This window comes from Bos mutus, chromosome 21, assembly GCF_027580195.1.
Source record: "Bos mutus isolate GX-2022 chromosome 21, NWIPB_WYAK_1.1, whole genome shotgun sequence".
In the NCBI taxonomy this organism is placed as follows: domain Eukaryota; kingdom Metazoa; phylum Chordata; class Mammalia; order Artiodactyla; family Bovidae; genus Bos; species Bos mutus.
In genome coordinates, this window is record NC_091637.1 from 56,773,756 (window position 1) to 56,797,208 (window position 23,453).

Genomic DNA, 23,453 nt, shown 5'->3' on the forward strand with positions numbered 1-23,453 from the left:
GCCTCGTGACCCGCTGTTTATAAAAGCCGTTCTCAGCTCAGCGAAGGGACCTCAGACATCCTTCTGCAGCCCTCTGCCTGTCTGCAACGAGGAGGCGACGGAGGTGCTGAGGTGAACCCCTGGGCCCCCATCACCCACACTGACTGAGCCTGACATGGTGTGGGGCGCTTTCATCCAGGGACTCCCTGAGTCCCAGGAACATTCTAGGGGCAGGGTGGGGAAACTGAGGCTCAGAGAGACGACTCGACTCTCCACACAGCTGGAAGGCTGTGGAGCTTCTGACTCCACGCCGTTTCATTCAGTGTCACACTCAACTGGTGCCTGGTACTGGTGTGGGGGCCACCCTCAGGGGCGTCCGGCCAGGGAGGGAGGCAGGGCTCCCTGCACCTGCACGAGGCCACGAAGGGGGCTGGAGGGACCCCAGCGGGCGGGAGGATGCTAAAGGCTCGTCTGGACACCCATACCTGGGGATGCACGTGTCTGGGCAGGAGGGCCCGCCATCCCGAATGGAAAAGAGACAGCCAACTGCATTTCCCTTTCCTCGTTTATGTGTTACCAGCCCTGGAGGACCCCTGCACAGCAGTCACGAGCTGAGGGGAAGGGAGAGATGACAGCAGGCCTGGGAGGTGGAGAGAAGGCCTTGCGATGTCTCCAGGCCGACCTTTCCCACGTTGCAGATGGAGACACGGGCTGAGTCACAGGTGGGTGATAACCTCGGAAGGCGACTTTGCTTCCAGCCCTCATGGTGACCCTTTGGCCTCTGTTAACAGCCCAGTGGTGACGAGGGCCGCACTGTGCCGGGGGGGCAGCAGGGACAGCTTCTCCATAAGGCTGTGGAATGCTGACCCCCTCTGAGAGTCACTGGCCGAACAAGGTCTGGGAGCCTCGCAGGGAGGACGCCCTGAGGTTTCTGAGCTTTCATGAGACCAGAACATTCTCTCGCACAGAACACCTATCTCAATCTTACAATGTGCACACCAGGCGCCGAGGGGTTCTCTTTAGAATCTGGTTGTTCTCCAAGCGTCCCTGAGCACAGAACTTGTTCCCGGGTTATATCTATCAACATCCCGAGGGAGGCTGGTGCTCACTCCAGGTCCCTGCTGTGCCTGTGCTCCGGTGAACCCTCGGCACACAGCCGGCTCCTCAAAGGAACCAGGAACAAATGAGAAATGGGACCGGCGGCCTGGGTCAGGGACAGTGGGTCGTGGGCAGCACAGGCCCTAGCCTGGAACGGAGGGGAATGAGGCCCAGAGGCAGGGGTCCGCTGTGGAGGGAACATGGGCAAACCCTCCCAGAACGGCCAGGAGGGCTGTGGCGTATGGGAGCTAGAGACCAGGCAGAGGGCTCGGTTCAGAGGCAGTGGCGGCAGAGGCCACCGGCTCTGGGGACACGGAGGAACAGCAGGGCATGGCGCAGTGTTGATTTCTAACGGCTCGACAAGTGCCAGGGAGGTAAGAAACCCTGAATTCCTGCAAGACCCAGCTTTGAAATCAGACTAATCTGGGGTCAGCTCTCATCTCTGTCCCTGAATGAGGAGCCCTATGGGTTTAGACAAGTTATTTAACCTGGTTGAGCGTAGCTCTCCCCTCGAGAAAGCAGGGACGTCTGTCCACCCCTCCAAGGCTGTTTCGGGCCAGAGGATGGAGCCTGATGCCCAGCGCCATTGACTGAACAGCAGCCCCGAGCCCACTCCCCACCGTGAGCCACCCTGGCAGCTGCAGAAGTACACAGCAGGAGCTCAACAAGCACTTACTGGACTCATACGGACAAGGAAAGAACAAAGGAAAACTGAGGTGCTGCTGTCTCTTGCCTCTTTTCTTTTTATCAGGAAAAGGCAGCTTAGAAAGCAGGTCTTCAAATTCCTCACAATTGGGGGATTTCCTCACGTGGGAGAAGTTAGACAACTTCCACCTGAGTGACTGAGTGGCGAGCGGGCATGGCTGCGATGGCTGTTGCCACGGAGGCGCAAAGCAAGCAAGGAAGAGGGGTGTCTCTGGAACCCCCCGGGGTCCCCGGCCTGGCGGGGAAGGTCCTGCCACCCTGCCCCGCTGGAGAGCCAACGTCACCCCACCCCCAGGCTCGGCGGGAAGGACATACCGCGGTCAGGACCGACGAGGACTCTGGCTTCGACACGTTGTGGCTGTTGAAGAAGATGGACTCGCGGTCTGAAAAGCAAAGACGGGAAGGAGCCAGAGTTAGAAGCTCGAGGCAGACAGCGACTCCACCACCTGACACCAGGGGGCAGCACCACCCCGGCCACAGGCCGTGATGCCTTAGGGCTCAGGGTCCAGCAGCAGCCACCCGGGCCCCCTCCCACCCCGAAGAGACAGGACACCACGGAGCGACACACGCCGAGTCAGGGCTCCTGTTTCCACTTTTCTTCCCATATAAAAATGAATGGCTTGATGAACCCACCTCCCCTCCACTCTCATCTTACAGTACCATACCTGGTTTTCCCTGATACCTAGGCCCCCTCCCCAGAGTGTGTCCAGCGTATCTTACGGACATGGCGCCAGAAAGGGGGCTGAGTGAGAAAGGGGAAATGCTGCATATGGGAACATCAAAGGCCCAGAGTAAAGAGGTCGACTGATGCCACTTAATCCAGCATCCCCAACCCCTCCTGGTTCTGCCCATGGAATGCCTTTTCAGGCACATTTAGGCTGCCACGGGGCACATGAATATTTAAAACACAAAAGGGTCTGCTGTTTCCCAATTATTTAGGGGAAAAAATAGGAAATCAGAACTTGGGCTTTTGTAGGATCCATCCAAGAAAGCATAGAGAATAATTTCTGCCTGGCTTTGGAAATGGGCACAGCCGCCTGAAGTACCCTCCACATGTTCCTGCACCATCTCTCCCAGCTCCCACTGCCCCTGGAGCCCCCTCAGTCCCATGGAGAGGCAGATTAATAATCTCAATCCCAAGATTATTAGAGTGATGAGCAGTAGGTTTGTTCATTCATGCCCTGCAGAGTAAAGGCACGTCAGTTGGTCAGAAACATGCTCTCCAGCACTTGGAAGTGTGCAAATGCACGGATCACAAAACCAGGAGCCTCAGGGTTGAGAGCTCTGGTGAAGACCATCATCACACTAGGACCCCACCCCACCTCACCCTGAGAAGGACACAGGCCACAAGTCCCCACGTGGCCCCGGCAGCCTCTGCTTTGGTCCTTCTGGGTGAGGCGTTGTGGGTCCCGTTCCCCCAGGACACATTGCTCAGCCCTGAGACCCAGGACAGGAACGGCCCCACTGGGCGCCACTGTGTGCCGGGGGGCTGAACTGCAGGGGCACCTGCTCTGGCTGCCAACGCCCCCCCGCCAGCTCCAGGGTTACAGCGCCGCAACAATCATGCATGAGGAAGTGATTCGGGCGGAGGCCAAGCAGGCAGGCGCTGAGATGTACCTGGCATCTTTCCCGCTAGCGGGGCACGCAGGCCCCTTGCCGCCCCGGTGTGCCCGACAGTCCTCCTACCGCTCCGACCAGAGCCAGTCCAGACGGGGGGCATGAGAGACGGTCCTGGGGAGGAGCCTGGGGAAAATAAACACCCTGCAGGACTTGCGCCAAGCAGCCCACTGACCTCTACTCTTGAGCGCCGACAAGCAAGAAGATTGAGACTTTGGGGGTAGCAAGCCCCATGGGCCAGAGGTCAGAGCAGGGCTTGAGCAGTTGGGGTGGGCCTTCCAGACTCTGCAGGTACTGCCCACCTTCTCAGCCTGTAGCCCAGCCTAGCCCCGCTGAGCTCAGGGCACCTCCCACCCACCCAGTGGGACCCAAGGGCAATGGCCAGAGTAGCAGAGTAGGCCTGGGGAGAGAAAGGCCCCCCAGAGCAAGTGGACACAGCCAGTTCAGGGAGACTTGGAAGCCACAGAGAACAACGTGGATGCTTAGCTATGCAAGGAAGGGAAAGAACTGGGTGCTCAGAGGGGTGTACCCAGCGCCCACTGAACTGGACAGACCACGTCACCCGGCAGCTTCTTGGGGCAAGATCCAAAGCGTGGACCATTTCAAAGGGGACTTGTTTCTCCTCCTGGCTAACTCTGACCTGGGGGCTCCAGCCAGAGGACTGTTCAGCAGGGCGATGGGAGCTGCCCTTGGCTCAGAACCCTCCCCACATGCAGCTTGAGCAGGCCCAGGTGGAGAGGGAGCAGCTTCCAGCCATTTGGTGATCCAGGAAGATTGTGGAAGCCGAGATAGGTCAGGCAGGATTGCAGCATCCCCTGGCACCAGCTTCTTGGGCAGCTTCAAGATCCCCTGCTGATAAACCTGGCCGGGCCCTTGCACCTTGATCACAGGAGCACCCTGGACGGGGGGAGCTCGTCCCTTCTCTGTTCCCGGGCTAGTCCTGCGACACATGGAGCCCAGTGAAGAACCACCATGAATGCCCACAGGAGAAGGGAGACAATAAGAGGAATATGGGTTTTTGTGCCCAATTTACAGATGAGGAAAACAGGTTCAAAAGAGGAAGAGTAGGGCACACGTTTAGCCCCCAAATATCCCTGCGACTCCGTAGTGCAGCTGTGAGCTGCGGCCATAGCTTCTTAGCTTCATCTGCTTCATCTTCACATGTCTCCTTGGGGGAGGGGGCAGGCAGCGTGTCACGGGGCTACAGACAGCGGTCCACGTCTCCTCCCAGACCTCTGGCCCTGGCTGCCCTGCTCGAGTGGCCCCCTCATCCAGCGGTGTCCCAGGACCCCCCGCTTCCTCCGGGGCCCCTCATCTGTGCACAGTTCATCCTTTCACGACTTCTTCCCCGTGGAGTTTCTCCCACTAGAATCTGGGCAGGACACCTGGCTGACTATCCAGTCCCCTGCTGGATCCTAGCTCCGGCACCGGGCTGGGCACGTGGAAGGTTCAAGGAGATACAGCCTCTGTTACACCTGCAGGGCTCTTGATGGTGAGATCACCAGATCTGGCCCCGCCAGCTGCGACTGTAAATAGAGGTTTATTGGAACGCAGCCCCGCCCATTCACTTACAAGTTGTCTACAGGGACTCTGCAACGTTAGTGATGACAGAGCTAGAAATGCTTCTTCTGGACTTTTCCAGCACAAAAGCCTGCTGACCCCTGCCCTACGTGGTCATTGGTATCATTCCTTTATGTACAAACCCCTACGGGAAAAAAGGCCCAGGATGCAGAGACAACAGGGGAAAGAAAAGGAAAAGTTTCTCCCACTGTGCTGGGGGGCGGGGACAGAGGCAGGGGGAGGCGTCACAGAGAAACACGGCCAGGGGTTGGCACAGGCCAGCTTCAACCCTCTCCATAAAAACGTGACATCGGTTCCAGCCAAGGCAGCTGCAAGACTCTGGCTGTTAAGACACACCTGACTTCAGAGGTGCTGACAGATGCGAACCAAAAGGCCACCTGAAAACCGAAAGAACACAGCAGCTGTGGAGGGAGAGGTGGTGTCCTCATAATTACCGCAGGTCAAAAGAATCCCACTCAAGGAGCCCCAACCTCCCTGCGTGGACGGGGAGCCTGGAGGGCCTGCCATGCAAGACAGCAGGGACCAGAGAGATGGGAGGGGGCTGGAAACAGCCAGAGGCTCAAAGCCCCCTGCTCAACTGCTCCAGCTTAAAGGGCCACTCTCACTCTGCGATTTTCCTCTGTTAAGAGCACACGTGTGAAAAGGACAAACCCCAGGCCAGCTGGATGGCCTGATGCCCTGAAGACGGTGGCCACAGAATCAGCTTTGGGGATGGAGGGATAGATACACAGAAAGTCACTCAGCTTCCCTGAGCATAATAAACACTCCTCCATTAGCCCTGTGTTTCTCCACTGATCTGGTCCCGGTCAACACATATGGGCTTTCCCGGGGGCTCAGCGGTAAAGAACCAGCCTGCAATGCAGAAGTCACAGGAGACGCAGGTTCGATCCCTGGGTCGGGAGGATTCCCTGGAGAGGGAAATGGCAACCCACTACAGTATTCTTGCCTGGGAAATCCCATGGATGGAGAAGCCTGGCTACAGTCCATAGGGTTGCAAAGAGTTGCATGCGACTGAGCACGCAGCCTGCATATTACGGTAAACTGGCAACCCAGAATGGCCACGAGAAGACAGATGTGGAGCCCTCATCCTGAGACAGGACTCAGAATCCACACCCTGCTACTGGCGGTTCTCAGACAGAAACTAGCCAGCCCTTAGCAACCAGGGGAAAGGGGGGGACAATTATTGTGTGGAAAGGAAGGAAACCAGGTGGTATGTTTCTTTAAGAGATGGAGTGATTTAGGGTAAAATAAGAAAAAAGGAAAACAATTGCATAAGGTAAACTTATTCTTCCCTTAATATATTTGCTGTAGATTTAAACACATTCTTAAAAACCAGGAAACAATATAAAGAGGATTAAAAAATATTGGCCTTATCCTGCCCACAACTGCTAAGAATGTTTCTTGCTAATATACAGTCACACACAGAAAGACCCTTCCCGATATTGGTCCCCCATCCCCAGCCATTCCATCACCCCAGTGGGTGGAAGTAGGGACTGGTATGTGGAGGCCCTAAAAGCCCCGCCTGGCAGGGAGAGCCACCTGCACTCAGAAGGTCAGGGAAGAGAGACACACGCTTCCAAAGTGTCTGCTCTCTGGGTTGTGTTAACGGGAAGAATGGCTGAGAGAGGACGGGAACAGCTGGACTTGGTCCAAGAGGAGTGGCTTGCAGCCACGAGGAGCGGACGGTGAGAGGCAGTCCCGGGCAGAGGGATTTTAGACGGACACGTCTGTCTGCTCAGCAGCCCGGCACTGCGCCTGCTGACGGCGGGTTTCCCGCGCAGAGAGAAGCACACAGCAAGTGAGAGCAAATCAGGCCAGGGTGACCCACGTCCTCCGTCCAGGGGATCACCATGCTTACTCCAGAGATGCTGCCCCTGTTCCAAAGGTTCCTAGAACTGGCCTCGAGGAAGCCTCCAGAACCACTGGAGCAGTCTCTTGAGCGGCCACAATACCACCAAATCCTTAAGTGTCAGTTTTTGTGATAGCCCAGGGTCACCTGGAGCTGGTGAGCAGCTGAAGAAAAGCTGAGGGCCTGGACCCCCTCGGCCTCCCGAGAGGACACCCTCAGATGGGGCAGCTCCCCGCAAAGGCCACCACTGTGTGACAGCTCAGGGACACTTGGGGCCATCATTCACTGGTCCCCAATATGCTCACCAATATGGTCCTCACCCGTGTCCACTCCTGACCCGCCCGGGGCCCCACAGCTGGCAAGTCCTGTGCCCCCAGCATAACTCTTAACAGAGCTCGCGCCCACCTCAGGGGCTGCAGAGGCAGCAGGTGACTCAGTGTTTCCCAGTTGGAGAAAGGAGACACGGTAAAGCAGCCAGTGCTCTGGCCCTCAAAACACCAAGGGCCCCTCCCTTCCTGGCTGCCCTGAAGAGCCCAGTCCAGCGTGTTCTTGGTGAGCCTCCTTATCACGAGGGGCCCCGGGAAGCGGCCTGGGTGCAGAAAGCTTTCAAGTTCTTCCCCGAGCTTAAGGTAGCTGAGGCGCATGGAGCCCCTTCGACGGACCTGGCTGGGACAGGGGTTTCCCACTCATGCTCCAAGACCTCTTCACCTACTGGACACAACTCTGCCAACCTTCAGATCACTTCTCCTCCCTCCAGAAATAACCCGGGGCAACCAGGGTCAGTGCCAAAGGACAGGCGGCCGGTGCCGTGTCCCAGCCGCGCTCCTGAGCGCAGGGATCCCGGACAGTGTGAGGCCCGCTTACCTGACGTGCCCGCGGAGAAGTTCTTCAGCGAGGGCCGCTGGACCACGGTGTAGGACTCGCCAACCACAAACACCTTGTACAGGACAGCATTGTGGTTGATGAAATTCTGGACCACGCAGGGCGGCTGGATGGCGCTCAGGCCCTCCTGGTTGAACACGATGGCCATCTGGGGAGACAGGGGGCCAAGGGCTTGGTCAGAGTCTACCGCCTCCTTGGCCTTATCACCGTCCAGAGCATCACCACCAAGGGCCATCCCAGCCCGGTGGCACGAGGCCTCCCCAGGAAGAGTCTCAAGCCAGAGTGAGTGGGATGGGCTTCGAGCAGAACACCTGGGCATCCATCCACTCCTGCTGTGGGGGATTTGGAAATCCTGCATCGTCAGGCCTGCCATGTAAGGTTGAGCTGGCTGTGCACTGCACAATCCCACTACTCACAATGTATCCATGGAACGGGCCCCCCGGGCTGTGTACTACTCACCCCTCTACAAAGACTTTGGCGGTGGGAGGTGGGGCACCGAGGGGGTGGGGGCAAGAAGCAGAGGACAAGGGATCAGGGGTTGGGAGGCCTTGGGTTCAGGCCTGTACAATGACAACGGCTGCCTCTTGAGAACTTATGACATGCCTGGCCCGGCTATGATCACCTTACCTGAGTCACCGGGTGTCATCCTCACATCCTGCCCCGAGGTGGGCACGGGCATCATGCCCCTTTTACAGATGAGGAAACTGAGGCCCTGAGGCACTTAGAGGCTGCTGGCAAGTGACAGAGACCAGGAAGGGATGGGGTCCAGCAGCCCCCAGCCCCGCACACGATGCACACGAGTGCTTAAGGAATGGGAACATTCCACTCCCGGGTCCTGACTCCTCTGGGCACAAAGGCCTCCAACAGGAGGATCTGGCAGGGTGGGCGGGGGTGGGGGGTGACTGGACAAAACCTCCCTGTGTTGGGCTGAGGCTGGGTCTGCCCAGGGTCCACCAGAGCCAGCAGCCAGTGCTGGGGCCACGATGAATGTTTCACCCAGTCCTTGGGGCCACAGCAAGGAGCCACCAGCTGCCCAGGGCTACTGCCCAGGGAGGGGATAACAGGCCTGAATAGCTGGCTGCCCACACTAGCTGTTGCCTCTCAACGAACCTTCACAGAGCACCACCCCAACGTGCCTGGCGCCCAGCTGGGTGGGGCAGAGGTAGAGATCCAGGCCAGATGGGGAAACACAATGTGTGCCTGTATATACCACAGGGAAACAAGTGTGTGTGTATATATCACAGGGAAACAAGTATGTGTGTGTGTGTGTGCGTGTGTGCGCACACACACACCACAGTGAACAGCTCCTTAGCCTGCTGATGAAAGTAAGAGAGCCAGACATGAGTTCAAGTCCCATACCTGGCACTTGCTGCATAAGCCCTGTTTAAGCTCCATTTTCATCACCTGTAAAATAGCATCAGGAGCCACCATGGGGTAGCTTTGGGGGTCCTCTGAGCTTTCGGCTCAATTTTTTTTTTTAAGGAGGAGTGGTATTTCACTGTGGAACAAACTCAAGCGCTTACACCAAAACAAGAAATCAAATCATGAACATAAAATAAAAACAGAGCGTCTTGATTTTGGTTGACTGAGCTAGGGACTAAGCGATCAGAAGCAGGGCTTGGCAGGCTGGGGTCCAGGTGAGGACCCCAATCGGAAAGCCCCCTTTCCTGTGTAAAGCTAAACATGAGCACAGAGGTGTCCTCTGTCTTCACTGCACTCAACATCCCCAGGCACCCCTGAGGTGGGATGGAGCCTGGCCCCCCCTGGGCTCATGCCATGGAGGGCGCCCCACCAGAGGGGGCAGTCCTCTGATGCTACCAGCCTCCCAGGAGGCAGGTGGCCCGGAGCACAGAAGCCCCCCTGGGAACCTGCAACACTCCAGAGCCCAATCTTGGAGCTCTGTTCCTGATGCCCACCCAGCAGAGGAACCCCCACCCCGCCCCAGAAATAGCACACAGTGGGTTGGGGAGCCCCAGGGATGGGGAAAGGGGAGAAGGGGCCACAGCACACATGTGTACAACTACAAGCCAGACCCGCAGAGCTGGACTGAGGGGTGAAACACCTTAAGTCAAGCTGACCCCATGGAGTCAAGACTCTCCTGGAGGAAGTAGGTCCCCTCAACCCAGAACCCCTGCCCCTTCTGCCATGACCTAGCAGGCTGCAGGGCAACTGGCCACACCTTTTCAGTCACTTCAGTCACGTGTGACTCTTTTGGACTGTAGCCTGCCAGGCTCCTCTGCCCATGGGATTTTTCAGGCAAGAATACTGGAGTGGGCTGCCATTTCCTCCTCCAGGAGATCTTCCCTAAGCAGGGATTGAACTCATGTCTCCTGCATGGCAGGCAGATTCTTTACTACTGAGCCACCCGGGAAGCCGCTACAACGTATCAAGTATTCCCTGGCCCAGAGCCCACCGCAGCACAGCAGCACAGGCAACTCCCTTACCCATCACATCGCCAGTTACAAGGGCAGGACAGAAACTCAGAGAGGCTGGGTCATCTGCCCAAAGTCACACAGCTGGCAGTGCACACAGCCAGACCTGGTCCCCGGTGGGAGTGACTCTAGAGCTGTTGTGTCAACAGCAGAAGCAGTTCCCTCCCAGCAGGCTGACCTGCTCTGCGTTTGAATGGTCTACTCACACTAATGACTGCAGTTGCCCTTCTGTCCTGAAAAACCCCAAGGCACTGACCAACAGAGGAATTGTTCGGCGGTGTAACGGGTCAGGTGGAAGGTTGGGGGTCCGGTGCTGGCGAGGGGACTGTGGGTCCAGGGCCATGGTCTGGCTGCTCTGAAGCCTTCCTGTCCCCCCACCCCCGGGTCTGGCCCAGGAGCAGGTCCCAGGCACGGAGCCCAGGCAGGCCCAGACGGGGAGGCTCCACGAGGGCTCCAGACCTCAGGAGACAGCCGACCTCAGGCGCAGGCGGGGATTTCCTGCCCCCACCTTCCTGCCCACAAGCAAAGGGACCCCTCGGCTTCGTCACAGCATACACCACACCACGCGGACGCATCTGTTTAGAGATGTTTCCCCATAGATACACACCAGGGACAAAGACACTACCTAAATCTACAGGGCGCCGCTGCCGGGTTTGTCCACGTTTCGTCATAAGGTCGTGGGGGAGCATTTCTGACGGTGGGGCTGCCCAGGACAGGCTCTCCCACAGGGCCTATCAGGAGGGTCAAACCTCTACTGCCCAGGGCGTCCTCCCACACTCCTCACAAAGGGGTCCCCAGGCTGGGCTGTGCCCCTGGAGGCAACGTCCCAGTCATGATTCCCCAAGACGGTGAAATACACAGCGGAGACCCTGCTTGGCCACGGGCTCCTCTTGTCCCCAGAAGGCCTCCTCTGCCCGGCCTCCCATACCACACCCGCTGGCGCTCTCTGCCTCCGGGACCCCATCGTCCCCCCTGGGGCAGGACTCTCATCTCAGGCATCTTTCCCTCAGTACCCAAGGTGAACGGCCACTGGGTGAGTAGAAGAATGAACGTGCCGGGGGGATCGCATGCACAGCAGGTCGGGTGCCCCTTCCTCCTCACACCCCCTTCCCTGATTCAGCGGGACCTGCAGACTTGGGGGCAGTGACGGGATCTTTTCGGGGCAGGGGGGCAGGCCTGTGTCCAGCCCAGAGCAGGAAGTGACCGACACTGACGGGCCAGAGGAAGGTCAGATGGTGGTGTGGCTCACACGGGCTCAAAGGGGGCAGGCACACCCATCCCAGCCTTGGGGACAGGAGAGGACTAAGGTGCAGGTGGAGTCGGGGTACTGAGCCTCCAGCAGGTGTGGTGGGATCCAGCAGCAGGGCTGTCAGGCTCCCAGAGAGACTCTGTGAGCTGAAAGGAGGGGGGTGGAGCGGGGGAGGCAGGGGCAGGGAAGCCAGGGGGCTGGATGGGGACGGGGCTATCAAGTCGTCAGCTCCTCCACTCACCTCGTGAGAGTTGGTGCCATGAGCCACTCTGGTTTTGCAAACTGTGGGTGGGGGAGAGAAAAACAGGAGTTAGCAAGGTTACTCACCTACAAAGCCCAGCCTGGCAGATACGGAGAGAAACTCTCAAAACCTCCTGCAGCCCCTGGGGTGGGGAGGGGGCTAGTGGGGAGCTGAGGAGACAGGCTGACTCCACCAGGGCCAGCGTATGTCCTCAGGGGCGCTAGATGGTCACCACCAGGCCAGGCCCTTACCACCCAGGGACCCAGGGACCGGGGCCGTGCCCTCCACCGGCGGCCGAGGCCTCCCTCCACCCCCAGGAGTTCAGGTGCTCACTGAATGGGAAGGCCAGGCCATTCTCCTCCAGGAGTCTCATGGTGTCATCCCCGCACAGGCTCGTGAGCTCCATGAAGGGTGGCGAGCAGATCCTGTCATCTGGGGACAGAGGAGAAGCCCGCGTCAGCACTGCCTGCTCCACGGGGCCCCTCAGCACCGCTGCCCGCCCCATCCAGCAGCCCACACCCCGAAGTCACCCGTGGGCGTGCAGACACACAGGCGCACACGTGCCCCGGGAACGAGGGCACAGTCATTAACTACTGTCAACAGCATTCCCGTAAGGATGAGACCGACACGTGATAACAGCAAAGCCTGAAGATCAAAGCAAAGTGAAAACCAGACTGACTCAACCCCGCCTCTTCAGCCCGCACTTGGGCTTGTGAGCACGCACGCACAGCGCTTGACAACAGGATGCTGTTTGTGACTCGAATTTGCACTCCATCAACTATGAACACTTTCCAGGGGCAGTGAAGACGCCCCTCCATACACGGTACTGGCTTAATGATCATCGGAGGATGACGCCAGCCCTTCAGCTCTTAGCCTGAGGCCCGCACTGCTGAAGGCTTTGCATACATCACGTCTGAAGTCTGCAAATAATCCTATGGGGGTGGGGGCGGAGGAGACGCTGAGGAGGGGGAGGGATTAAAGAGGGGCTCGCTGTCACACAGGGACCCCTCTCCTGGAGCCTCTCGTGCCTAACAGAGGGGCTTCTGCCACCGCCGTCACATGGATGGGCCACAGACAAGCACACACTCCCGACCTCCGCTGGCTGCCAGACTCCAGCCCCGCCCAGCCCCCACCCAGATCCCCCGCCTCTGCTTTCGCAAGTCCTCAGGCTCAGGGGGCTGCCCACCTTCTCTGCACACACACCCAGTGGGTTCCTGGCATGTTCAGTTTTCTGGAAAGCTCTGGAAGCTGGGTGTGCTCTGCTTGTCAGGACGATCCTAGAGCCAGGCACCAAGTGAAGGCAGGAAAAACCATCCGTGGGGAAATAAAGTGCATTCTGAATCTCTCTGTGGATTGCTAAACTGCACCACTGGCTTGTTATTACTACTTTGTCTACCTCCATCCCCAATCAGGGCACCAGCTCCTCAGGAGGTAAGACCACCCTGTATTTCTGGGCACAGGGGCCGGGAAAGGCTGAGCGTTAGTGGGATGGGGGGTGACCCCCACACACACACACCCACAAACTTGGAAACCAAACCAAAAGCAAACAATAAAGCGGCTTGTCTCCAATAGCTTCTAGCTACTTGGCTGGCCAGGAGGTCAGTACATTAAAACATTAAAACCAAGGTAAGATCCAGCTTCACATATCTCATAAAAAGCAAGTGCCAAGAATTACACAGGGTATATTAAAAGTGCTTTCATTTCCCTCCTTGCCCCCCACCAGCAAAGTCCAAAGTCCAAACAGGCGCAGAGTGATGGCAGATTCTGGGGTGGGCAGAGTTTCTCGGGGACCCAGGGGAGGGAGGAGCCCTGGCGGACAGCGAGGCGGGCCCTCTGTTTGGAGCACTCACATTCCTTACAGACAAAGGCTGAAACGGAGGCAGTCCTTGCCCAAGGTCACTGGACAGTCACCTCCAGGGTAGGACAAGGAGCCGGGCTCACATGGCAGGTCAGGAAGAGAGAAGCCAGGAAAATCAGAGCATCGAGGGAGGGAGCGGGTGGGGTGTCCTGGCTCTCAGCTCTAAGCCATTATCTAAATGGGGCCCCGTTTCTGCATCCCCTGCCCAGAGTCAGAGCCAGGGTGGAAACACTGGTGGGGGGCTAGCAGGCCAGGGAGGGAGGCAGTGATCTCTGCAAAGGCTCCCTGCTGTATACCCTCCAGCCAGGCCCTAACGGGGTGTGAGACTCCAGGCCAAACAAACTAAAGGATGTGGCAGCAGGTCGGCTTGAGGCAGCACCCACCTGGTCTGGCAGGGGACCCATCCTGGCCCCAGCCCTCCCACGGGAAGGCTCAGAGATTCCTGGAGGCAAACAGACGGCCTCCTGTTAAGAGCTTCCAGATTTTTTGGAGCAGGTGAATCTTTTACCACTTGTTGTTTAGTCACTAAGTCATGTATAACTCTGCAACCCCATGGACTACAGCACGCCAGGCTTTCCTGTCCATCACCATCTCCCAGAGCTTGCTCAAACTCATGTCCATTGAGTCAGGGATGCCATCTAACCATCTCATCCTCTCTCGCCCCCTTCTCCTCTTGCCCTCAATCTTTCCCAGCATCAGGATCTTTTCCAATGAATCAGCTCGTTGCATCAGGTGGCCAAAGTATTGGAGCTTCAGCATCAGTCCTTCCAATGAACAGTCAGGGCTGACTTCCTTTAGAATGGACTAGTTTGATCTCCTTACTGTCCAAAGGACTCTCAAGAGTCTTCTCCAGCACCACAGTTCAAAAGCATCAATTCTTCAGCACTCAGCCTCCTTTATGGTCCAAATCTCACATCCATACATGACTACTGGAAAAACCATAGCTTTGACAATACGGACCTTTGTCGGCAAAGTGATGTCTCTGCTTTTTAGTACGCTGTCTAGGCTTTTATTATAGATTCGCCTTCAATGCCCTCCCCACCCCAGGCCATCAAAGCTTTCCACCTAATGTCATGGCTAACAGCCAAGAGTCAAGAAGCCCCACTTGTTAACGTGCCAAACACTGCTCCACGTAGTCTGCAAAACAATCATTTACCTTCATGAGAGCCCATAAAGAGGTGCTGTCACCCCCATTTTACAGATACGGGAAATGAGGCACAGAGGGGTGAAGTTCCCTGTCCAGGGTCACACAGTGAGTAAGGGGTACGGTTGGGGGGGCTCACCCCCGGGCAGCTGGATCCCAAGTTCAGGCTACTGACCACGGCCTCCCTAGCAGAAAAGTGCCTGCTCCTATTAATAGAATAAAAGGACAAAACTCACACAATCCTATCAAGAGATGTAGCAAAAGCATTTCAGCTAAAACTATAAAACACTTGGAAGAACACACAGGTGTAGGTCTTTATGACCCTGGATTAGACATGGTTTCTTAGACACCAGAACCACAAGCAACCAAAGTAAAAATAGACATATTTGACGTCAAAATTTAAAACTTCTGTGCTTCGAAGGACATTATCAAGAAAAGACAACCCAAAGAATGGGGGGAAATATTTGAAAATCATGTATCTGGCAAGAGTCTAGTATCCAAAATACATGAAAAACTATTAACAACCAAACAATAAAAAAGACCAGTGACCCAAGTTAAAAATGGGCCAAGGGCCCAAAATGGACAGTTCTCAAAATAAAGACACAGAAATGGCCAGTAAATACAGGGAGGAATGCTCAACATCATGAGGCATCAGAGTAATGAAGATTAAAACCACACGTGTGAGGCTGGCTACAACCCAGTAAGACAGACAGGAAAAAGTGTCCTGACACTGGCTGGTGGGGACGTGAAATGGTCCAGCTGCTCTGAGAAACACTCTGGCGGTTCTTCACACAGAACTAGGTCCACAGCAGTCCACACCTAGGTGTTTCCAAGAGGACGGAAACACACGTCCACACAAAAGCCTGTCCAGGAATATTCACAGCAGTGTTATTCGTAACAGCCAGAAAGTGGCGGCAACCCAAGTGTCCATCCACTGATGAGCTGGTGGACACGAGGCGACATAGCCACACAATGGAATATTATTCAGGCCTAAAAAGGAATGAAGTTCTCATGCATGCTGCAACATAGATGAACCTTGAAAACATCATGCTGAGTTGAAGGAAGCCAGTTGGAAAAGCCACAGAATACATGACTTCATTTATCTGAAATGTCCCGAACAGGCAGCTCCATTGAGACAGAAAGGAGACGGGCGGCTGCCAAGGCCTGGGGGGCAGGTGGAATGGGGAGTGACTGCAGGCGGGTCCATTTCTTTTTGGAGCAATGAAAATGTTCTGGGATTAGATAGTTGTGATGGTTGCACAACTTTCTGAATATATTCAAAACTACTGAACTGTATCTACACTTTAAAAAGGTGAATTTTATGGTACGTGAATTATACCAATTGAAAAAAAAAAGGAAAAAACCCCAGCGGCGGCAGCTGAGATCCATCGGGCGCAAACACTTGGCCTGTGCAAGAAACTGGGCTGAAGAAATGCTTTAGGTACAGTGTCTCCTTCAGTTCTCCAGCAAACCTGCAGAGTCCCGTCCCCCACCATCAACCCTGCTGAGTCCTGGGTGAATCAGAGGAGGACGAGGGCAGCATTCCTCCAGAGATGTTTGGGGTCCAGATGAAATGCAGAGACGAGACATTCCTAATGAACGGGCCACAGCAAGCATTAGACCAGACACCCCCCACCTTTCTGGAATCTCAGGCTCTGGTGTCAGAGGTGGTAGCAGGACCCAGCAGAGAAGACAAAGGACTGAGTCATCAGGACAGGGGGCCATGCACAGTGTCGCATTCTTCTTCCTTTATCCTAACTTGAAGCTGGCTGACCACACCCTGAGCAGCAGGCATGACCAGCTGCTGACCCCACGCCCTCTCCAGGGTGGGCCCAGGACTGGAGACCATCCAGGTCCCACTGCCTGAAAGCCCCACGGTTCAAGCTCGGTCACCCTCTGACGGGTCAGGCTTGAGGGAAGGCAGTCCTGAGCCCCACAGGGCAGAGGCTGGAAGGGACCCGTGTCCCTCGCTGGGCTGCTGGCTGCTCCACACCCGGGCCTTGTCCCACCTCTAGACTCACGGATCGTAGACCATGATGACTGTAGCTTGACCCAATTTCTGGCAGCTTGTAGCTAAAACCATCCCGCAACGCCTGTGAGATCGCAATAATTAGAAACTACAACTGTTCCTATTTTGGTTTCCAACCACCAGTCACCAACGACAACAACAAAAAAAAAACGTGTTGCATCCTAGGAGCCCAAGATGCAGCAGTAAAGGAACATGAGCCACGCTGCTTCATGGAGCCCACGCTCCAGGTGCAGGGACCAGGCCACAGCCAGATGGAGGAGTAAAACAGACAGCCCAATGGGGCTGGAGGGTGACCTGGGGATCGCGAGGGGGTGCCTGTGGAGGTGGGGTGTGCCCAGGAAGTGCCTTGCGGAGCCCAGACATGGGAAGATGAGCAGGCAGGCCAGGCATCTGGGGCACGCGTACTCCCGGCAGACAGAACGGCCGCTGCAAAGGCCCTGCTTGAGGACACGGTGCCCCCTGGGCACACACACTGACCCAGCCTTGGAGAGGAGGATGGTGACATCCGTCTAGCCTGTGGACTCAGAGGTCACCTGAGTGGGAGAGCTGAGGAAGGAGCCGAGCCCTACAGCAGTTGAGCCAGCATCTTGGTGGCACAGGACACGTTGGCTCCATCCCATGTGAGGGTCGGTGACAGCAGCAGTCCCTGCAGCTGCCCCCCCACTCCCCAGGAAAATCCCAACAGTGCCAGCAGATCTTCTCCCCCAAATAGCATAAAGACTCTTCCTATCAGTCAGCACTGGGAGCCCAGGAGGCTATTTCTGGTTCCCTGAAAAAGGCTACTTATTTATCTGTCATCGTATTTCTGGATGGGAGTTGGAAAGGAAGCTTTTTTTAGTTAGGTGGTGGGTTGTGTTCTGTTAAGAGCTGAAGCAGCAGCCCCTGGGAACCTGAAACACCCCCCTCTTCCCTGTCCGCCACCCTCATCAGAGAGTGTGAAATCAGAGGTCCTGGGAGATGGCAAATCCCATCATGTCCAGAAAGGGAAAGAGAAGAGTTCAAGGTCACGCACAAGTCATGGGCAGGCCCAGGATGAGAACCCAGGTGTCCGAGTCACATCCTCACCTTGTCCATTGTGCCAGGTGGCCACGCTCCCAGGCCACTGGGGGCAGATGCTACAGAACCAGCAAGAGGAGCAAAGACAATGATGAACAGGTGCCACAAGAGGACAACCGGGGGAGGCAGAGATGGCACTTTGAAGGTGCAGCTCTGAAGCCTGGCTTTGAATCTGGGGTAAACTAGCTGTAACTTTTGGCGAATGACCAAACAGTGCTGGGCCTCGCTCTTCTCATCTGTAAAATGGGAACAAGGCCTCCCTAGAGGGTTGTTGGGAGGCCTGGCACATAACAGCAGTGGTGATTTCTCTTACTACACTGAGCGAGGCCAGCTGGGCGGCCGACAGGAAAGCAGGCAGGTTCTAAATCGTAACTAGTGGCCCACGTCCAGTTTCTGGGGATGACAGAAACTCCCCCTCCATGGCTTCCTGGCTGTGTCCAGCATGGTGCTGGCACCAGGCTGTGAAGGAAGCTTTGGCGGGGCTCCGGCAGGGCAGGGCAGGGCCTGGGGACAGCTGTGACAGGACTCTGCCTCAGTTCATTTCTTCCAGATGACACTCGAGAGAAACAAAGCCTGGGGGTAGGGACGGTCCCCGAGGACACACAAAGGCTGGAATCCTCTGACGTTTCCACAAAGGGTGGGACCCCAGAGAACGACGCCCACGAGTGAGGGCTGTGCTGAGACAAGAGGAGCTGAAGACAGGCCAGGGAAAGAGCCCGCGGGGCCTGGAGCTGGCTGCGTGGGCCTGGGCAGCAGGGAGGACCCGCCTGGCACGTGTCGGGAGAGCAGTCACTACATTCAAGGGCTCTGTTTCCCTCTCTCTAGAATGCTGGTTCCATGAGGGCAGGGACCGGTGCATTTTTTCACCCCTGTGGGCCCAGCGCCTAGAACACTGCAGGCACACAGTAGGCGCTCAGCAGGGGCTTGCTAAGTGAACGGACTGACCCTCAACGGCACCCTGTGCACAAGGCCGGCTCCTCGGGCATCTCAGCCACATCTGGTCGGATGCAGAGTCCGTGGTTGACGTGCCTGGGCGCCGCTGACCCACATTCCGGGCCAGCCTGCCGGCATCCGGCCCTCTGGCCACTGCCGGGCCCTCACACTCCGCTCCCCCGAGGCTCGCCCCGCCCCACCCCGCCCCCAGTCTGTTCCATCTGAAAACACACAGCCCTCACAGCTGACCCCGCTCAGTCTGGCCACTGGCTTCTCCGGAGGACTTTCGCCTGCAGAAGCACTTTGTTTATCTGCTTTGCTATAACCGTGACTGGACTTTCCTTTTTAATTGTTTTCCACTGAACGCTCCTGCCACCAGTATTTTCCCGTGAGTCTGCATTTCCTGGTCACCCAACTGTCAACGTTTCCCCTCAGGTCAGACATTTATGTTTGTGCCAACTTTCCTCCACCGTAGACAAGGCTGATCATCTCTCACGCATGATAAGGCTTGGGGCTTGTGACAAATCATTTTCTGCGGTCACGGGCCCAGGAGCTGGGGGTCCGGGCCCCCTGGAATCAGCATTTCTGTCTCTTGCCACAGAGCCACGCTGCTCCTCAGAGGGACCATGGGCGAGTTTCCTGGGGAGCCAGCAATGAGGGGTCTTGATCATGCTTTTCCAGCCCTGGGGAGCCCCGTTTTCAGAAACCTGGGCAGAACTTTCATGAGGGAGGGTGACAGATGACGTAGTGAGTGGTCCTACCCCCAACACAGGTCACTCTGGGGCCTACCGGCCCCGTGGCAGAGGGAACGAGGCACAGAGACCCAGGCTGCTGGGGGAAGCCCCGGGCAAGGCCCATGCATGACCCAGGGAGCAAAAGCCCAGAGACCTGCATGCAAGTTCCAGCAGCTCTCCCCTGAGCCTGGGCAAGACCCAACCTTTCGGGTTTTGGGTTCCTGATCAGTAGTAGACTGACGGTCATGATTAATCACTCCTGTCTACTTCCTGAAGTTGCAAGGAAGAGGAAAAAGCACTGTGGAATCTTTACCCACTAAAGAAGCCAGCTCCTGCACTTTCCTGCTGGTCCAGTTGTTAAGAATCCGCCTGCCAGTGCAGGGGACACAGGTTCGATCCCTGGTCTGGGAAGATTCCACATGCCGAGGGGCAACTAAGCCTAACACACTGATTTCACAGGCCCTGGATCCTCTGCACACACTGGGCCCTCAGCCCTGCAAGCACCTTCTAGCCCCTTCTCGGCATGAGAAGCTCTGGCTTGTCCTCCAAGCCTTGGGTCAGGCCACCTTCCTCCTCTAAGCATCACCTTCCCCACACCTGGTAGGAGCCCTTCCCCCCGCCCCCCAGTGGGCTCACCAGGCCCCTGTGTGCCTGGGGTTTGAATCTTGGCTCCAACTCGTATCAGCTGCACGATCCCAGCCAAGTAACTTTACTTCTGCCTCAGCTTCCTCACTGAAAAGAGAACAAGAGCAATAGTATCTACTGGTGACTCAGTGGTAAAGAATATGCTTTCAATGTAGAAGATGTGGGTTTGATCCCTGGGTTGGGAAGAACCCCTGGAGAAGAAAATGGCAACCTACTCCAGTATTCTCGCCTAGGAAATCTCATGGACAGAGGAGCCTGGTGGGCTACAGTTCATAGGGTTGCAAGAGTCAGACATGACTTAGTAACTAAACAACAACAGATTTAAATGATGAAATAGTTCCTTAACACAGTTTCCTCTGGGAGGAGCAGTCCCACCCCAAGGGTCTGGGAAGCAATATCGGCCTCAGCTGTATCGCCCAACACAACCCATCCCAGGATCAAGGTTGGATGATCCCCTGGGACAGACAGAACAAAATCAGTGGCCCAGCGCTGGGGTTTCTTCCTAGCTGCTGGGGTTTGTTAACCAAGGAACCCCCTTCTTGACACTCTCACCTCTGAACCATCTTCTCCCCACTGTGGCTGCTCTAACCACACACTGCTGGATTCCTGGTGTTCTGCCCACCTCACCTACCGAGCCCGCCACCAAGCCTGCACTGCGCACAGTGGCTGGATCCTGGATTGTCTTCTTAAAGTTTCCACCTATATACTGAGGCAGCCCTCGGCTCAATAATCATCCAAGTCAGATGTGAGTGAAGGTTCGAAGCCTTTCCAGGTCCCTGCAACCTGTTCCTGTTACAGGCTGCATTGCATGTGTGCATGCTCAGTCACTTCAGTCTGTCTGACTCCTTGCAACCCCAGGAGTCTGACTGTAGCCCCCCAGGCTCCTCTGTCCATGGGATTCTCCAGGCAAGAATACTGGAGTGGGTTGCCGGGGGATCCTCCCGACCCAGGGATCAAACTCGCATTTCCTGTGTTGCACGCGGATTCTTTCCCACTGAGCCACCTGGGAAGCCCATGGGCTGCACTGTGTCCCCCTAAATTCACATGCTGAAGGCCTGACTCTCAGATCTCAGGACATGCCTCTTATTTGCAGACAGGACCTGCCAAGAGGTGATTAAATGAAAACGAGGTCATACAGGTGACTAATGTCCTTGAGAAGGGGAGACAGGACTATGAGAAGACAAGGGAGGAGACAGGCACCTACAAGTCAAGGAGAGAGGCCTTGGAGGAAACCAGCCCTGCCAGCACCTTGATCTTAGACTCCAGCCTCCAGAACTGTGAGAAAATTAACTTCTCTAATTTAAGCCGCCCAGTCCGTGGTGCTCTGTTGAAGTAGCCCTGGAAATTACACTTCCCGCCTCCTCTCAGAAGGCAGAACCAAGTTCACTCCCAGCCAAACCCCGGCGCCAAGCAGAGGGGTCTCCCTGTCATCCCCCGGCACAACCCTGGGACTCCTCTCTCCCCAACCAGTTGGCAACAACCTACCCAGCCAGCATCGCCCAACCCCTTGAGAACAAGATGTCTCATCACAATGACACCTCCCAACAGATACCCCCAGCATCTTCTACCCACAGTCCTGCCTGTTCCACCATCATCTCTCTCCTGCATTGCTACCTTGTTCAGTTGCTCATCTCTGGTACCCTACTAAATGCCCACATGTTTGGGTTCTGACTCTGCAACCAGATGGTATATTCCTTGGGACCTGGCCTGACCTCTAGCCCAGTGCTACTCAGAGGAGGCAGCCCTCAGAAAAAACTCTCTGACAAGTACACATGTGTGAGATGAACTGAAGATGGTATAAAAGTGAGCTGAGCCTGGAAACGAAAGGAGAAGGGGAGCACGGAGGAGCACAACTGACCGGCACAGGGTAAGAAAGGTGGCAGTGGCCTGCAACTCAACTGGCCGCCATGTGGCACTGTCGGCCTGGCATAGCCCTGGTGACCTCAGCCACGGGACTTGCGGGCTGGGCCTGGCCTGCCAACCTGCAGACTCCAGTCTTCATGACTCATCCAGTGCCAGATTGTCCAAAGTCACCTTCAGCCTGCCGTTATACTGTTAGAGGGCAGGAGCTCCGTGCTCTCGAATCCTACATGGCATAAGACGCTCTCTGTACACTCTGGGAGAACCAAGTTTCAGCCTGACAGCAGCTCTGAAAACATCTGGATGGTTTTTTTGGCCTACGGCGATGGCAGCCGCCCAGTAATTCAGGACAGTCAGGTGAGGGCTGGGAAAGCACCGCAGGCCCAAGCCAGGAGGAGGCAGTCAGGAAGGGCAGGGATGACAGGCCCACGGACGAGAGGAGATAGATGTGAGAACTGGTCTCTCTGATGTGGAGCTAGGCCTGGGCATCAAGAGGGCACTGCCTGTCCTGACCTTGATTCTCCTGCTCCCGCTGTCCACTTATAATGTCCCGTCCACTGGCCTGGCCAGGAAGGGCTTCAGTGTCCAGTCACTGCACCCCACATGCCTCCCCCAGGCGGGGCTCCATCCTCACCTTGCTCTCTTCAGGAGGCGTGCTTCCTGGCATGACCCCCAAGACCCTCCTCAGTTCAGTTCAGTTCAGTCGCTCAGTCGTGTCCGACTCTTTGCAACCCCATGAATCGCAGCACGCCAGGCCTCCCTGTCCATCACCAACTCCCGGAGTTCACTCAGACTCACGTCCATCGAGTCAGTGATGCCATCCAGCCATCTCATCCTCTGTCGTCCCCTTCTCCTCCTGCCCTCAATCCCTCCCAGCATCAGAGTCTTTTCCAATGAGTCAACTCTTACACTCAGGAACCATTCCCTGCTCTGACACAGCACGTCTGTCCCCTAGCACCTACTTCCAGTTCACTCTGCATTCCCTTTACCGAAGGTGACTCAGCTCTGCCTGTAGCCCAAGGGCCCCTGGAGGCACAGGGGCCTGGATTTGAGTGGGGATTTGTGTCAGGCTTCAAAAGGCTGGAAAATACCTGGACGATGGTGACATCATCATGCCTCTTCAGACCCATCCATAGCCCCAGGTGAGATGAGACTGAAATAATACGTTTTAAGACAGTAAAGTTCCAGCTGCGTGCCCTGGGGATACGGGGACTGGGGAGCTTGACTCATGGGAACCACATGGAAATCTGCCAGGGCTTTGGGCTGGATTCCAGGAGAGGCCTACCCTTGTCCATAGAGCCTCTTGCAGGTCACGGTTATACACAGTGGTGGGCAGGGTGCCTGGGTCCCGACCCTGGCCCTACTCTCTCCCTGGGCTAGCCGCCTCTTTGTGCCTCTGTTTCCATATTTCCAAGAACGGGGTGGGAGGGGGGTGAATAACATCGGTACCTACTCCCCAGGCTGTTGATGAAGATGTGAGGACCAGCTGAGTCACTGTGAGCGGCTGTGCAGGGAGAAGCGCCACGTAACGCTTGACTGCCGTGAGTCGGCATTGGGTCCC

General features: G+C 56.4%; 1 protein-coding gene across 1 annotated transcript in view; it reads right to left on the minus strand.

Annotated features, from left to right (window-relative positions):
• ITPK1 (inositol-tetrakisphosphate 1-kinase) overlaps positions 1–23,453 on the minus strand; it is a 162,882-nt gene that overhangs the window by 9,981 nt on the left and 129,448 nt on the right. Inside the window, exons 6-9 of the mRNA XM_070357875.1 lie at positions 11,967–12,065; positions 11,634–11,674; positions 7,694–7,859; positions 2,098–2,165 (exon numbers count right to left, since the gene is read on the minus strand). Of these exons, the coding sequence (XP_070213976.1) occupies positions 2,098–2,165; positions 7,694–7,859; positions 11,634–11,674; positions 11,967–12,065 (374 nt within the window). The remainder of the gene's footprint in view (positions 1–2,097; positions 2,166–7,693; positions 7,860–11,633; positions 11,675–11,966; positions 12,066–23,453) is intronic.